At 38.0% G+C, this 16,058-nt stretch overlaps 1 protein-coding gene across 3 annotated transcripts; it reads right to left on the bottom strand.

The window, feature by feature from the left end:
• Nucleotides 1-2,164: 2,164 nt before the first annotated feature.
• On the bottom strand, nt 2,165-15,646 carry LOC108027870 (dnaJ protein homolog 1). 3 transcript variants are annotated; one of them, XM_050885698.1, is made up of 6 exons: nt 15,477-15,646; nt 9,283-9,435; nt 8,910-9,220; nt 8,225-8,453; nt 7,801-8,170; nt 2,165-2,789 (listed from the first exon to the last, which is right to left on the bottom strand). In XM_050885698.1, the coding sequence occupies exons 3-6, from the start codon at nt 9,133-9,135 to the stop codon at nt 2,562-2,564; spliced, it is 1,053 nt and encodes a 350-aa protein (XP_050741655.1). In that variant the 5' UTR covers nt 9,136-9,220; nt 9,283-9,435; nt 15,477-15,646; the 3' UTR covers nt 2,165-2,561. The 3 variants fall into 3 exon arrangements, with proteins under 3 accessions (XP_050741655.1, XP_016954973.1, XP_016954974.1); XM_017099484.3 differs by lacking the exon at nt 15,477-15,646 and adding an exon at nt 15,282-15,470; XM_017099485.3 differs by lacking the exon at nt 15,477-15,646 and adding an exon at nt 15,282-15,470 and having other exon boundaries at nt 7,801-8,158.
• Between the last annotated feature and the right edge of the window lie 412 nt (nt 15,647-16,058).

The following is a 16,058-nucleotide window of genomic DNA, read 5'->3' as shown; positions in this document are numbered from 1 at the left end:
AACACCAACTATTGATCATTTTAGTCCCATTTGATGTAAGAATATTTTAAATCGGCTTCTCCGAGAGCTCACAGATTTCATTGTTCACTTTGCAGCAAATTCTCGTTTAATTTAATCGGATCATTTTCAATAACTAGCCTCGGCATCGATTACACTGCCTTAACAAAGGAAAGCAGGAGAGGAAGCCAAAACAAAGAAACGTTTGCTTATTTACGAGTCGCATTTTGTATGGGCAACTTAAACGCTAATGGCATAAACATCCGAGACGTGAGCGAAATGTTTAAAATTCGCTTTCGAGGCTTCGAGCCCAGGACAACGAGGACGGAAGTCGAGGTTTAGCGACTGTAATGCGGCCGCCGACCAAATCAAATCTCAAATCATGCACGTTCCCTTTTGGCCAGCGGGAAACCGGGGAAAATGGGGGTGGGAAAACGGAGGGCGGGTGGCGGAATTGAAAAGCGCCAGGAACAGAAACTGAAACCAGGATACACAAACCAGGCGATGACGAGGTCCAGGACTGCACTCCCTGCACGGGGGAAAATTGTTTGAAAATTCAATTCACACATTTGCCAGTTGTCGATGATTTTCTGTGATTTTGACTGGGCCTCCACGTCAGCGTCCTCCTGCCCTCCAATGCTAATGGCACAGCCAACTTCTTGCTGGCTCATCCGCAGCCTCAGCTTCGGCCTACTACTTTGAGGTTTTCCTTAGAATTCGGCTGGGGAGACCAGCACAAGGAAAAATTTCGTATTTAAAAGTATTTTTACAAGTTATTTTGAACAACAAAGTTTTTAAACTTTTTGAGATATCTGTTAAATTGCATAGAACTAACTTAAAATAGTTTTGAACATAATTATTTTCAAACATCCTTTAAAATTGTTGTTCTACAGATTTTTTAGTAAGTTGATAAACAGCCTTTTGGTTAAAAAATATGTTTCGGTAAATATTAAATATATATATTGTGTTATTAAAAACAAAACCTTATACAAACTGCAATAAGTCAAGTAAATTTAAATTTGAACTATTAGTTAATAAATAATACTAAAATTATATTATTTATATGCAGTTTTTTAAACAATTTTGAAATTACACTTTTTTATAAACGAAAAGAAAAGAAAATGTTATAATTTTCTTAAAATGTAACTTAATTTTAATATGCACCATAAATTAAAGTAGGACACATGAAAAACACTAAAATTGCAAGAAATCAAAATTTAATTTGGACTGTATATTAAAGTAAGACAGATAAATTACACTAAAATTAAATTTTATTTCTTGAAAACAGTTTTACCAAATGAATGACGGAAAACCCCTAAAAGTTGTAAAAGATTTTTTTTACATTTTGCAAAGTGTTGGGCTCAATCTTTTTTGGTTTTCCCGGCAAATAAGTGGAAAATCGCAACGAATTGTTACAGAGTCGGCGGCAGAGGGCCGTGGAGTGTTCGTGTTGCTGGAACGTGCAGATCGAACCCTCCACTCGGTACCGTATCCATTGCACATCATCCCGGCTCATCCTGCCGCTCCTTCTCCCGTCCCGAGAGCTCCTCCTCGTCGGTGGCATGTGTTTGAAATCTGAGCTAGCTCTTGAATCTTTTTCGGCCACGGAAGGCATTCCTGCTCCAGCGCTATTTTGTATGCAAAGAGTTGCTCAAAATTTAATTTATTTACCCTGCCCTCGAGTTGTTGTTGCCGCCTGTTTATTGTCTGCAAATGAAATGCGTCTATGTCGATGTCTAAGTCTCGTCTGTCGCTGGCTTTCTTTTTAAACGAATTACCATTTGCCAGCTTTGATGTTGGTCTCGTTCTTCCGGCAACTTTCCTACCATTCTTTATCCCATTTTAATTTTTTTTTCGGGTTTCTGGTATTCTCCTGCTTTTTTGGGCTAGTTCGGCTTTGACGCAAACTTTGCAGACCATAAAGTTTTGACTTCATGCAATTTTAATGACTTAACGAGCAGCATTCCGTTTGACATGGGAGTGCTTCCTTTTTTCGGGGGGCGACCGACTGGAAACGGCAGCTAATTAGCCAAACGCTTTGCGATTACCAAAAGAAAATTTCACTTTTCCTTTCACAGGTTTCCACTTTTTTTTTGGGAGGGGTTTAAGGGAAACTTTGCAATTGCAGAAACATGACTCCGCAGAAAATTTAAAAACACTCTTTCCCTTCGCTTGTTTTTTCTTCCACATGTTTTCCGTATGTGTGTGTGTAATTTTATTAAATGTAGCTTTAATTTAGACAAATAAATTAAGAATTAATGATATAATAACTATGGTCAACATATATATATTATGCAAACATGTTCGTGGCGTCGATGAGCAAAACCGATCGTTAAGAGGGAGTTCCTGTAAGAAATGTGCAAATGTTTCACTGAACACAAAAACAAGCAAAATGGTAGGAAGATCTCGATGGTGGGGTGTTAAGGGAAATGAGGGGGATATTGATTTGAGAGATGGGTTCGGTTTGGTTTTAGTGCGTTGTTGGCATGGATGACTAAGTCCGATTCTCAGGGCGGACTGTGTGTGAGTCTGAGTCGTCACGGGGCGGGTGAGGATTGAGTCCCTCATAACATGTCCCTGAGCACCTCCTTCTGGGCGGCAGTCAGTTTCTCGGGGAACTGGATGTCGAAGGCCACCAGGAGATCCCCCTTGCGCGTTGTGTCCTTGGGAAATGGCAGTCCGTAGGCCTGGATCCGCTTCACCGTGCTCGGCTTTATAATCTCCTGCATGGTACTGATGCGCAACTTGTCGCCGGACATGGTAGGAACTTGGAAGACAACGCCGCAAAGAGCCTGGAAATAAAAAATATAAATATATAACGTAAATGTACAAAATAATATTTTTGAAATGCTCTAAGAAGGATGATGGTAGTTCCTGGTAAAGGTGGACATCAAGATCCCAAAAATAAAGTAGGGTTTTTTCAAAAAACTTGTTTTTATTTCTCCGATTTTGTTGTTATAACCCGAGTTGTGCTTTAGAAATTAATCTGAAATACGTTTTATTTTACAACCATAATTTCAACCTTAAGCCAACTAAATAAATGGGCTACATTGAGTATCTTTAGAGATGGAAAATGTTAAATTTTTATAATAAAGGTGTAAAATTACAGGGGTAAAGTCTTTAAAATAACTGGAAAAAGTATCTCGAAAATATTCAGCTTTCTTTTACTTTTATTTCGAATGAAACTTAAATTTCTTAACTGACCAGAGTTTTGTTACCATGCTAACATTATATTTATTTCCTTTTCATTTTATTTATTTTGGTTCCTGGCTTATCAATCAATATGGTCAGCAAATACCCCGGCCAATAACTCAATTTCGCTTTCTTGGTCACCCAAACCGAACCGAAATGAGCAAACACGACACATGAGTTACACTGTCGAGTGGCATCTATCAATCTTTTTTGGGTAATCCTGTTTAGGTGCCCCGGCCAATCCTGGATTTTTTCCAGCTCCTTCGAGCTTTTATCCCCCGAGTTGCATGTTTGCCTTCCCATCGAACATAACATTTGTAAATCCTTTTTTATGTTGCCTAATTCGTGTTTAAACATCTTGTTGACACGCTTCCATGTCCTTTTCTGTTTACTTTCCCCTTCTTGGCCCAGACATTTTCATTGATACTTTCTTTCGGCCCGTCGGTTTGACATACGACTTGTTTAATTGGTCCACTAAGAGATGGGCATCAATCAGGTTTTCTTTTCGCCCCAGACATTGATGTGGCTTACTCAATTAAATCGCCTCCGAACTTGGATGAAAATCTTATTGATTGCTTCTTTTCCCCAGGGCAAAGGCTTTGATAAGGATAATATAATCAAGTTCTTAAATTTATGTATTTATGTACATGTGCAACCGTGCTTGTGAGTATCTTTAACCAAAAATTGTAAGAAAGTTGTAAGATTCAAGTACTGTGATGTTATAAATTGTTGAATTTGTAAGCGAAAAAATTTAAATGACTCAACATTTATATCAGATTTTAAAGGAAAGAGAAGGAGATAATTAGTAAATGACTTATGATCCTAACTTCTCACTTGGACACTACCATTTCGACATGTCTTGTTAGCCTATCGCTCCGTAAAATCTTTCTAAAGCAACCCAAAAAGTGACAGATTATCTTTGGTAATCATTTTTAGGGGCGAGTTCCAACATTTTCAACTGGTAAGCCTTTATTTTTCAAACTTTTGCGAGACCAGCCATAAACAAGCAATAACTGGAATGTCAATCCCTTCCTCAACTGTGATTTATGGAATGCAAAAAAAGGGTTTTGATCTAAGCGCGCAAAACGAAGCAAACCCCTCGATGCCCATCAGCGGATGATATAATATTTTACGCCATTCCATAACTTGTCACAAGTGATTTGTAACCAAAGAACTTGCCGGACACGTGTTAAATAGTTGTCAATGTGCCCCGAGCCTCACCCAATAAAATACAAATAAGTTATAAGTACAACAAGAAATCACTTCAAACATAAATAAATAATCTGCGACAAAACCAAAGTGCACACCTTATGAATATTTAAATGTGTATGTATGGATGGTAGTGCGTACTTTTATATCGCGGATCGGGTATTGGCCATTATTTGCCGACTGGCGAATTTAAAGCGATGACAGCATAAACTGATGACGACAGACCCAGAAAACAGCAGCAACAACGATAACAACCTGTCCCCCCGATGACGACGACCAGCATCAATATTTTTTTTAATGGAAATGTTGAAAATGTTGTCGCAGCCCAAAAAAAACAGCGAAATACACATATATAAATCTGTAACGCTTAAATACTTTGCTACCTTTTACGGAATCTGAAGCATGAAAAAGCAAAAACAGAGGGAACCGAAAATAAAGGGAATACAAATGTGAATTTGGCATCGATAAAATTTTGCGAGCACTCCGTATCTAGTTCGGGAATTTAGAAAAATATATTCCTGTTTTCGAAGCCAAGTCAATCCTTAACATATGACACTAAAATTAGTTTTTTTTTAATAACCTATACTAACATTTATAGTTCAAAGGTTATCTAAAGACCTTACTCAACATATGTATTATATTATACTTTAATTATAAATTTACTTCATATAAATTCTTGCCAGTGTAAAACATTGTTATGGCAGTTCTCATCTGCTATATGATAAATCTAAAGAAATAGTAAAAACAATTCTAAAGAAATTGGATTCTAAAAACATGACATTTCGTTTACTTTTCTTGCTGTTTCGCTTTTGAAAATGCCATACTTTTATATTAGACTTTCTATTTCATATTTACTACATCTATATTTTTTCTGTGTACAAAAATCATCATAGCAGCTATCAACGGCTAGATGATAAATCTGAATGTCAGGCTCAGCTTAACGGAAGGTTCCAGGCAGTAAACATAAATTCCCCTATATATTTCACCGCTTTATGCTCGCTTTTTCCCCATTTTTCCGAACTGCCCTAGACAATTACTCTCGCTGAAAGAAGTGAAGGTTTAGGTGGGATTTTCTTCTATTTTGCTGTGAAAAACAAATCAACAGCATTCAATCGCATGTCATAAAGCATTATTCGGCTGCCTCTTTTTTGTGCGCCCCCCCCCCCCCAAACTCCTTTCCCCCATCCCAGTTGACAACTGTCATCAAAATGCAAACGAAGTTTTCGACTAGCAAATGGTTTTGTATAGAACTTCCAATTTTTTTCCAACAAAAATGGAGGAAAAAGAGGACCAAATCATTTGGGCCACCAGTCGAATGACAATGCCATTGGGCAGACATCGAAAACAACAACGTCTGGCCATCAGTTACAAGCAGGGAGTCCTGGTTACACTCGTACATCCTTGAATTCTTCATCAATTTTAGTTTGCTGCATTTGCGGGAACTCTGACGCAGGCACTTGAAAACAAAACCATTGTTAAATTCGATTTCCATTTCGAAAATGTTCATGTACAACCAGACAGGGGAGAAAAAGTGCCACAAAAATCGAAAAAGGTGAATTTAAAATTCAAACTGAAACGTGCCAAGTCTATATATCATCAGACATATGCATAAAAAATAAAAAATACTCGTACATATAGTACCAAAAACGTGAAGCAAAAAATTAATTCGAAACTCATTGACTTCAATTTTATCGTAAACGATGATGTAATTTACGATTGGCATTAAATTTACTGCTGCAGCGACGACAAAAGCGAAATATGACAGAAAAAATGGAAAACGCTGTTGGCAATTATTTGGATGGTCATATATGGAGCTCCAATTGCCGTATGTCTGCTTTATTGAGGCGAACAGAATCTTACGAGGCACGACTTGGGCATGTGATTATAAAAGCCAAGATTTATTGGTTCCACCAGCCAGATTTATAAAGTTTCGTACAAGCTAATAGAATATGCATTTAAAATTAAAAAATAGATATATTGAATGTTTTTAATTAAGTTGCAAATCGCCCATCCAAAAGCATGTTATCCCCCATTCAAGCCGAAAAAATATTTCAATTAAATCCATTCACATTATCCACTCACCAAATAACCGTGTCAAATATTTCTATATAGAAAGAACAGCATGACACTTTTAGCTCAAAACCAAAACCAATATGGAATTCATAAATTCAAAACAGAGGCAACAAGAATATTTGGCCAACTATGCCATAAGTGGCTGCGGACCGAGAGATAGGCCCAAAAATATTTACTAAATTTGTCGCACTAACAAGCAATAAAATGTTAAAAATCTCCAACGGAGCCAAGTCAACTATTTAATCTACTTAATGCAATTAACAATTTTAACATGACTGCAAACTCAGTGGCGTGTCATTTCAGTTTGTTCGTCTGTTACTTTTGAGAATTTCAAAATTTATGATATTTTTCCCCCCTTTTTTTTTTGGACTTGACCATATAGGAATTAAGTGAACTAACAAAAAACAAAAATGTTGTGCGAAGTTTTGCGCTTTGGCGACTGTGTAAAAATCTAACACCTCAGTGGGAGCCGCTACAGAGCAGATTGCTGGCCAAAATCCCACTCTCTGTCTCCGTTAATTGAAACTTGACCATGTTTACCAATTTGGCGGGCTGCTTTGCTGCTCGGCTGCTCACCGCGTATATGGTAAATTTGCCATAACCATTATGCCTGCCTGATTCCATTACAATTTGATTTAGGCACTGGCTGCGCCTCTAATTGGGCGCCATACTGTGAGAACCCAACCGCAGGTCCCTCATGCGGTATCTGATGGATACGGTTCTGAGGCGAGGTCTTGGGTGGGTGGCGGAGGGTCAAGTATCACAGAAGCTATCTTTGGAAATAGTGACCTGAATTTGTTGATTAAGAACTGCTACTCAGAACTATTTACATCTATAATCATCTGGATCAGCACGAAAAATATGAATCTTTGGTTACTTAGCTATTATACATTTATAGTCAAATTAAGACTTGATATTTGCTTCAATAATAAATCCTTTTTTAATTTAAAAAAATTCAGAAGAATTTTTGGAGCACGGTTGACGGAAACATTTAAATTCTACTGTCACAGACATTTTTTAAAGGTAATTTGTCTTGATTTCCCCCTCATTTGGCTCAAAGAGATTTGTGTAACATTTCCGAACATTTCATTTCATCTTTTTCACTAATTTTTGTAGACATACGCATGTTTATGATTTTATTTTTATTGTCTAAGCCTTCCTTAATTTTATTTTTTGTATATATGAATTTTGTATCTTTTGTTAAACTAAATTTATTTTGTCCTACCATTTTATACTTTCTTATTTATAATTCTCTGCTCCTTAAGCTTCCTCTATATAATATACTATAACCACCCCATGCAATATACATTTCCCAGATGGAAGACTCACCTGCTTGAGCGTCAGTCTCGCCGTGTAGCGGAGATCGCTGCCCTCGCGCTTGAACATGGCATGCGGCTTGTCCCGGATGATGAACACAATGTCGGCGGGGATTTTGCCGGGCGCCTGGTCGCCCTCCTTCTGGAAGGTGACCTTGGTGCCGGACTTCCAGCCCGGCTTGATGGATATCTGCAGGACCTTGTCCTCCTTGCGGGAACTGCCATCCGCCTGGACGACGCGCCGGGAGATTTTCATTTTCTTAACACAGCCGTGGTAGATCTCCTCCAGCGTCACATAGAGATCGTGTTCGACGGGCGGATCCTGCTTCTGCTCCTTCTTGAACGGCGTGTGCACGTTGAAGGAGTGTGATCTGAAAGAGGGCCTGCGAGAGGTTAGCAAGGTGTTCCACGGAAACTATCGAAGGCGATGGACCAACCTGAAGGCACTGCCCAGACCATGCCGCGAGCCAATCCCGCCGAAGGGCGAGGAAAAGAAGTCGGGTTCCGTGTCCAGGTCGAAAACGTTCTTGTCGAACAGATTGTCGCCCATGTCGAAGAACGAGGCGAACGGATTGCTGTTGCCGAAGAACTGGGCGAAGGTGGCGCGCGGATCTCCATGGAACTGATATGTAAACGAGTTGCTCGAGGGACCGCCGTTTCGCGTGCCTAGAAAATAAAAATATAATATAATAAAATAAATCAGTAATATATCATACTAAGCTATAAATATTTAACAGATCAATTTATGTGGGAGAACATTACAAATGTCTCCAACTTGAGGTGAATCTTTGGGTTTAAATATCTTCCAAGATAATTCTTTAAACTGTAAGCTAACAAAAAATATATCTTTACGTAGAGTGTTGATCAAAATAATTTATAAATATGTAACATATCAATTTATTTGGGAGAACATTCAAAATGTCTCCAACTTAAGGTGCATCTTTAGGTTTAAATATCTTCAAAACAAATCTTTAAAATTGGATTGTAATATATATCTTTACGTAGAGTGTTGATCAATAAGGTATTAATACTTTTAACTGAAGTTACTAAAAGACGATAAATCACGAAAAAATAAATCTTATAAAATTTTAAAAATATCTATTGTGAAGTTCTGAAACATACCGCCACTCTTGAGACCATCCTCGCCGTATTTGTCGTACACCTCCCGTTTGCTCTTGTCTGAAAGAACCTCGTAGGCCTCGGCGACCTCTTTGAATTTCTCCTCGGCATTGGCGGCTTTGTTTTTGTCCGGATGATAGCGCAGGGCCAGTTTCCTGTAGGCCTTTTTGATCTCATCGTCGGTGGCAGTTTTTGGCAGCCCTAAGGTTTTGTAGTAATCTTTACCCATTGTAGGTTCTATCTGTGTATGTGAGCGGGTTCTATATATGTAGGTAAAAAGTTAACACTCTCTCAAGTTCACTGTACTCTAATATCTGTAATTAAAAAAGGAAAGTATTAGAAACGTTCTGAGTACTTTATATATTATGATACCTACAATATAATATCAGTTATCGGTATTCCATATATAACGAGGACCTCCTTAGTGCTATGATACTGCTCCTGATAATGTCCTTCCTTTATCCTTATAATGGCACATGCATCTTGTCGTTCTCTCTTGTAGCTCGCTTGCTCTATTATCAGCCAAGATCTGCAAAAATTCAACGATATAGTACATATTTATCTAGCTGAGTATAGGTTGTTCCATTCGGCTGTTCGGGTTGGGATCATAAGACGCGTCACAGACCCTGGCCATGTTCAATGCTGAACGGCCCACGCCTTTTTACTAAATTTAGACCGGCTAGCAAATGGTTTTTTCTTCTTTCCGGAACATTGGAACTTTTTCAGTGCCCACTTCTCGCCCTTTCCATCGATTGATGGACACTTTAAAATTAAGTATTTGCCAAATGCAAGATCAATTAACGCTCTATGTATTTATCCATTTATTTGATATTCTTAAGCACTCGACAAACAGTCACCGATAAACAAGGAAAGTGTTTGAAATACTTATATTTGTTCACAAATACATTGTTAGGATTTTTTTGTGTGTGAAATTGATAAATGAAAATTATTCCCGAGCCAATTTGCATTAACCTTAACATTTCTGAAAGATCTGAAGACTCGAGGGGTACAATTGAGTTTAACATGAGCCATTTGAATTAGAATTGACGATGACATTTATGAATATTTCTGTGACAGCTCGGGATCACTGGGGGTTGGAATACCCCCTTTTGGGATCGAGACCTGAACTTAAGAACTTGATTAGTTGACAAGTCTATCAAGGGGCGTTGAAATGTCTGTAACTTAAAACTGTTCCTGCCTGTGGTTACCCCAAACAATCAATCCACAGAATTTTACCAGACCTTTCGCAGTGAAAAGTTAATCAAGCTAGGGGCTTGAGAATACTGTGTGATCCCAACCACACCAATCATGCCGCTTTGTATTATAAAACTGATATTATAAGCGGAAAGGAGAGTAAATTTTTGTTTGCTTTAAATCGCAGTTTTTTTAAAGATTTAATATTATATATTAACCATTGTCAACAACAAATTTATATTTAATTCCCTCTAAAATATAATTTTTAAGGGGAATTTGTGTCAATCAATTATACCTTATGACGTATCTCTTTTCCAACTTCATTCACACTTTGTTTAAAGGCTATATCACATCATCTCAACATTCTATAATCCAAAAAAACATGATCTTTAATTGCACTGAAGGTCTGCCGCTGCTCAAGTTCAGGATCCCATCCCAAAAATCATTAAAATTCAAGATGTCAACACTCCGACCGCAATCCATACTCAAAACAGTTTTCAGCCTTGGGCTTAACTCATTTCATCTTGGAATATCATTTCGTGTATATATATAGATGAGAATATATAAAGCTTGTTGCGTTGACAATTTTGAACGGCAAAAAAACGCAATATTGCTGCGAAATGTCTGCCTCGAATTGCGATTCTCGCAGAGAGAGACACTTTGGGGCCCAAGATTTGTAGACTATTGACAGCAGACGATTGAGGCGATCAGCGCCATTCCATTCCAGAAATTAGTCAGCTGCAGTTTGCATATAATTGCCAGCGGATCGTGAAATCTATTCCGGATCGGATCGGTTCACCGATTCGTGCCAAATGTGTGCCAGATTGAGCGAACAGGGGACAAGGTCGCAAGGAAAATATATTTCGAACGAATATAGATATGCTATTTTTTTCGAATTTTTTTCGACACATCGGCAAAATGTTCTTTCATTCAAAGAAAGTTTTTCCCCCTCACTGGCCGCAAATGAAGATAAATAAAATAAAATGAAATATGTTACGCAAGGCGATTATGCTGTGTGTTTTATATGTTTTGCACAATCCACTGAATTGAATCTTTTTTATCGACAGAGATTTTCGCACGCGTATTAATAATTCTTTTTATGGCTCTTTATTGAATTATTGGCCGTATATGTGCAGCATTGTTTCGTGTAAAATTACGGGCTTAAGGTGGAAAATAAATTCATGCTGAAATCGAAATTATGGCCGGCCATATAAAGAGGGGTTTTTTACGGCCCCGCCCAAGTGACAGTTACAACATGTTTCGAGTGGGTGGCTATATGGTTTGGGCCCCACTTCCGCATACATTATTCACCAGACACTGGCGGCAGCTCATTTATTGATTACAGAATAACATTTGTTTAACAATTTATTGGATACTCGCACACTGCATTATTAGCGAATTGCTTTTTCAACGTTTTTCATTGTCAGTTTGTTTGCGCGTTTTGCAAAATTTGCATTTGAATTTCTTTCCATTTCTGCGCAACATTATAAATTGTCGTAGGTTATGAGAGGCCAGGCGCTGGGGGAAATGAAAATTGTTTGTGTCGTCCCCCGATTGCACTAATTGAATTGAACTTGATTTATTAATGCCTCGACTCGGCAACTTTAATTCCCATTTTGTGTCTCGTTTTTGCCCGCACTCTCAACTAATGCTCACATGTCCAAAAAATAAGGAGAGGGGCGGAGAAATAAAACTAAAAGATACGAAATTTAATAATAAACGAATATCAAATTGAAAGAGTGATTTATGTGGGGCTATTCAAATTCGTTATTTATTGCCCAGCAGATCAAAGTCGAATGGCTTGGGGCCAAGTAGAGATTGCCGATAAAATCGGTTACTAATGCGAAAGTTAACATTTGTCCCCTTGGCCAAATGAACGCAATACCGGTGCCCAGATCAAATATTTAAGCCAGAGCTAATTGGTGCACGTTGATTGATAGAACAAATAAAAATATGTATTTTGTTCAGCTGTGGATTTTTCTGCCATTGATATATAATTTTAGAAATTGCCTGGCATTAATTTAAAAATAAGGAGGTTTTCAAAGTTTATTCTATTTTTACTCAATTTTAATATTTTTCAAGTTTTTTCTAAATATTTTATGGAGTTTTCTGTCCCTAAAAATATTTCCCTGAACTATTTTTAAGCAACGCCAAGCATTCAAAATGTTTAAAAGAATTTTTTCTCTCCTTAACTATTTATAAAAAACGATAAACATATGTTCAGCGATAAAGTATGTACTTTTCCATGTCCAGCTGATTTGTTTTTGATTACACCACAATATTTTTAGTGTTTCAAGGTTGCCGAAACTTTGGATCCGCTGACTCCCATTCAACTTCAGCCATTCACTCTCGCTCTTAAAAAATGAATACAAATAATTCTCTTTTTCAAAGTCAACAACAAAGCCCATTCATTGTCAACCCAGTGGTATTTTTTGTGCTGTGCCAATCGAAATCAGCTAAAAAATGATCAAACACCAAGAAGTTTATTCACCCACACTCGCCGAAATCTGGTCGAAAATCGCAAAGTATAAATGGAGAAAAACGAGTACGACAAGAATCGAAAATTTAGCCATGACCGAAGGCAAATCGTTTAGGCAAAGCCACATTAGATGGCCAAAAAATGGAAACCAACCAAAGATTCCGGCACATTATCAATATTTGGGGTGGGTGTTTCTAAGCCGCAAATCTGCTGCAAAAATAGGTCCCATGACTAAGCGCCTTTACCTTTGGACGTACAGTAGAAACTCCCACACAATCATCAGCCAAACATTTTTTCCATCGATTTTGGAGAAATTTTTTTTGTGCGTCTTGGACGAATGAATCAGCTTCCAGCAATTTGGACAGTGATTTGCATGAGGTGGTTGGGTAATACTCTTTTTCGCGCGTGGTTTATCTTTGCAGATGAGCCTCTGTTTGTCCAGGCATTTCAGACTAATTTGCTAAGAGCAGTGATTTCTAAGCAACAAAATATGCAGGCAAATATTCCATTTCCGTTTATTTTGGCTTCGGCGTAACAAAAACAAATGCAAAAGGCAAACAACCGATTTGCATAGAATAACTATTAGAGCGAACATATTGTATACGAGGATTTTTGTATTTGAATTTTTGTCTCACCGAAAATTTGCATTCGACGATGAAAATGAAAAACTCGTTCCAGCTGGCTAGAATAAATGTTGTTTGTGCGGAAATTGTTGTTGATTTTGTTTGGTATATTGATTAAAATGTTGTTGCAAATGATATTAAACTAAGTGAATAAATGGAAGGCTTTTAATTGAATTGTTTGCACAATATTTGGATTATAGAAAATAAAGATATATAAAAAGGAGTGAGTCATTTAGGGAATTTATCAAGGTTTTTATCACTTTTCTTTATAAATAAAATCAAATGGAAAGAAGGAAGCTAAAAAAGAGTGATCATAAATTAAATTAACATTCTTTGGGCAGCAGGTAATTGATTTTTATTGATTTTGCATACTAAAAAATGAACTTTGAGTGCCAACAAAGAGTTTTATATTAATAAAATAATTACAAAATTAATTGAAATTCTTGAAACACCCACTAATAAACTTTGAGTGCTTTGGCACATTTTAAAATTCGCTTTTAATTCATTGGTCAACTCTTTTGAGCGCTCTTAATTGACTGATAAGCCGAATTTTAATTTTCGCTCGTATAAAGAGTGTTCATTAATTTATATAATTAACGCAGGCCGTTTTTAGCCTCCCCGGAGAGAAGAATGAAATTAATCAATCGCAAAAACAAAAGCGCGAAAGTGTATTTCCTTGTGTTTTCTTTTCCCCATAATTACTTTGCTTAATTGCCCCAGCAGCTTCTCTCAGAAATATGACGAATTTTGCATGTGTTTGGCGGCTCAACGACAATCAAAACAACACTGGTGGACCATGCCCCCGCTCGGCTGCCGCCCACCCAGCAGCTGTTCGAAGAGTACTACCCATGGTTCCACTCCCCAAATAAAACCTGAAGACCCCGCCGCTCTCTGGATCTCTTTCCGACTCTCGAATGTGTCATAATTTATAAATACTAGGCAAAAACCGAAGAGCCCGCCGTCTGCTAACGGTACGAACTGACAAATTCTGCTGCGATTATGATTAGCAGCAATCATTATAATTTTCTTTTATTTCCAACACTCTCCGGTGGTAACTTGTGGCCATTTGGTATTGACCATTGGTCTGAGCCCCTGCATTTGGAGGCCACATCTCTTAGCCTCTGTGCCTTCAATCATATGTTTACTTTTTATTTATGAATTGTGGCCAGCAAATTTGAGTGTTTGAAAAATGAGGCAATGGTAGAGAGCCAAAAAAATGACCATCAAAAGCAGGCATGACCACGAAAAGTGAAGAGATTATAATAGACTTTATATATGGGTCTAACATTAAGTTTAGCTTGGTTATATAGTAACTAAATTTGTAAAAAAGATATTTTTATTCACTTCTTGAATACAATTTTGTTATGTATTTCCAAGTTTTCAAGTTTCCCCACATACCTTCCTTAACTTCTGGTCCACCCCTATGCACCTTTAACCGAATTTCAAACACAAATCTTTTCACACATTGTGTGTACACAGAGTGGAAGGCCCATGAATATTCCAAAGAATCGGCCTGAACATTTCGAAAAATAACCAGGCGAACTGGGCAGCAGCGAAATTGGTGAGAACGAGGCAAAAAAAAACATATACACAAAAATAACTAAAAGTGCTAAAAATAAAACTTATTTAAAGAAATGAAACCATGAAAATTCAAAAACACACAGGCCAAAGCGAAAAACGATGGCCAATACAAAAATATAAATAATAAAACGAGCGGAAAAATCACTTTTGGACTGTGCAGCTATACTTGGCGTATACTTTATATAAGGGTTCTTCGGTTTTGCGACCCATCAGATACTCCAAACCGAAATCCTGGGGATAAACAGAGGCGGCAGAGCCATAAAGAGCGCGGATTACAAGGCACGATTGTTTATGGCTTGTGTGTGTCTGGGTGTACGAATTCGTATATATACGTTTTTTTTTTTTGCTTTTACCACATTTGGCTAACGATACGAGGCAAAAACCCAGACACATGTGTATAGTCACTCCAGCACTCACTCAAACACTCGCACTCACGCACTGCAAGTCCGTGATTAATTGTCATTGTAAAAGCAGTATTATATGTGAAGGACTCCTTACAATCGATGGGATGATGAGGCGTATGCGTGATATGGATTTAGGATCCTCCGATTCGGCGATTTCGAAGTGTATTATTAGCGCGGGCTTCTCGCTGCCAATTTGCCGCCAGATGCGTGCAGCAACACCGTTAGCTAGAGGTACGAATCCGCGACAGAACCCGCGATAAAGTGGATGCGACAACGCTTGGGGACTCACTGAACGATCCACCACCGACTGCCGCCACCAGCACCAGCGCTCCACTTGCCGCCGTCTCGCGCTCCCGCTCTCTCGGATCGAGATTCGTCGATCCCCAGAGAGCTGCCCAGCAAGATATCCCCCGATCGGAAGAGTCCACGAGCAGCCAAGAGACCCGAATCGAAAGTGAGAGGTCCGATTTTTTGGTTTTTTTCATTTACCACACATGTACCCTAAGTACGATCGAGATAGAAGTCGTGGAAAAGTCGAAAATCAACACAATATCAAACGGCCGTTCCGCGCGAGATCCACGATCGCCACCGATTTGCGCTATGCGTCATCCTATGGCTACAAGTAGCTTTTTCCCATAGGTAAAAACGAAAGCTTTACGGCCAGAGCGGAAAAAGGTAGGCAAAGCAGAACCAAAAACCAGTATTCTTATGCCCTTTATAGGGGTATATTAAATTTTTTAGGCAAACTAGATTTGACTTTAAATAGTATATTATAATAAAACTGAAGAATAGAAAAAATACTAAATTGGGATTAAAGTACATATTTAGTTTAAACATTTACATATTCAAACAAAAATATTAACAACCCAAA

This window comes from Drosophila biarmipes, chromosome 2L (genome assembly GCF_025231255.1).
Source record: "Drosophila biarmipes strain raj3 chromosome 2L, RU_DBia_V1.1, whole genome shotgun sequence".
Taxonomy (NCBI): domain Eukaryota; kingdom Metazoa; phylum Arthropoda; class Insecta; order Diptera; family Drosophilidae; genus Drosophila; species Drosophila biarmipes.
Note: the sequence above shows the minus strand (reverse complement) of the source record. Positions and strands in the feature narration are given on the sequence as shown.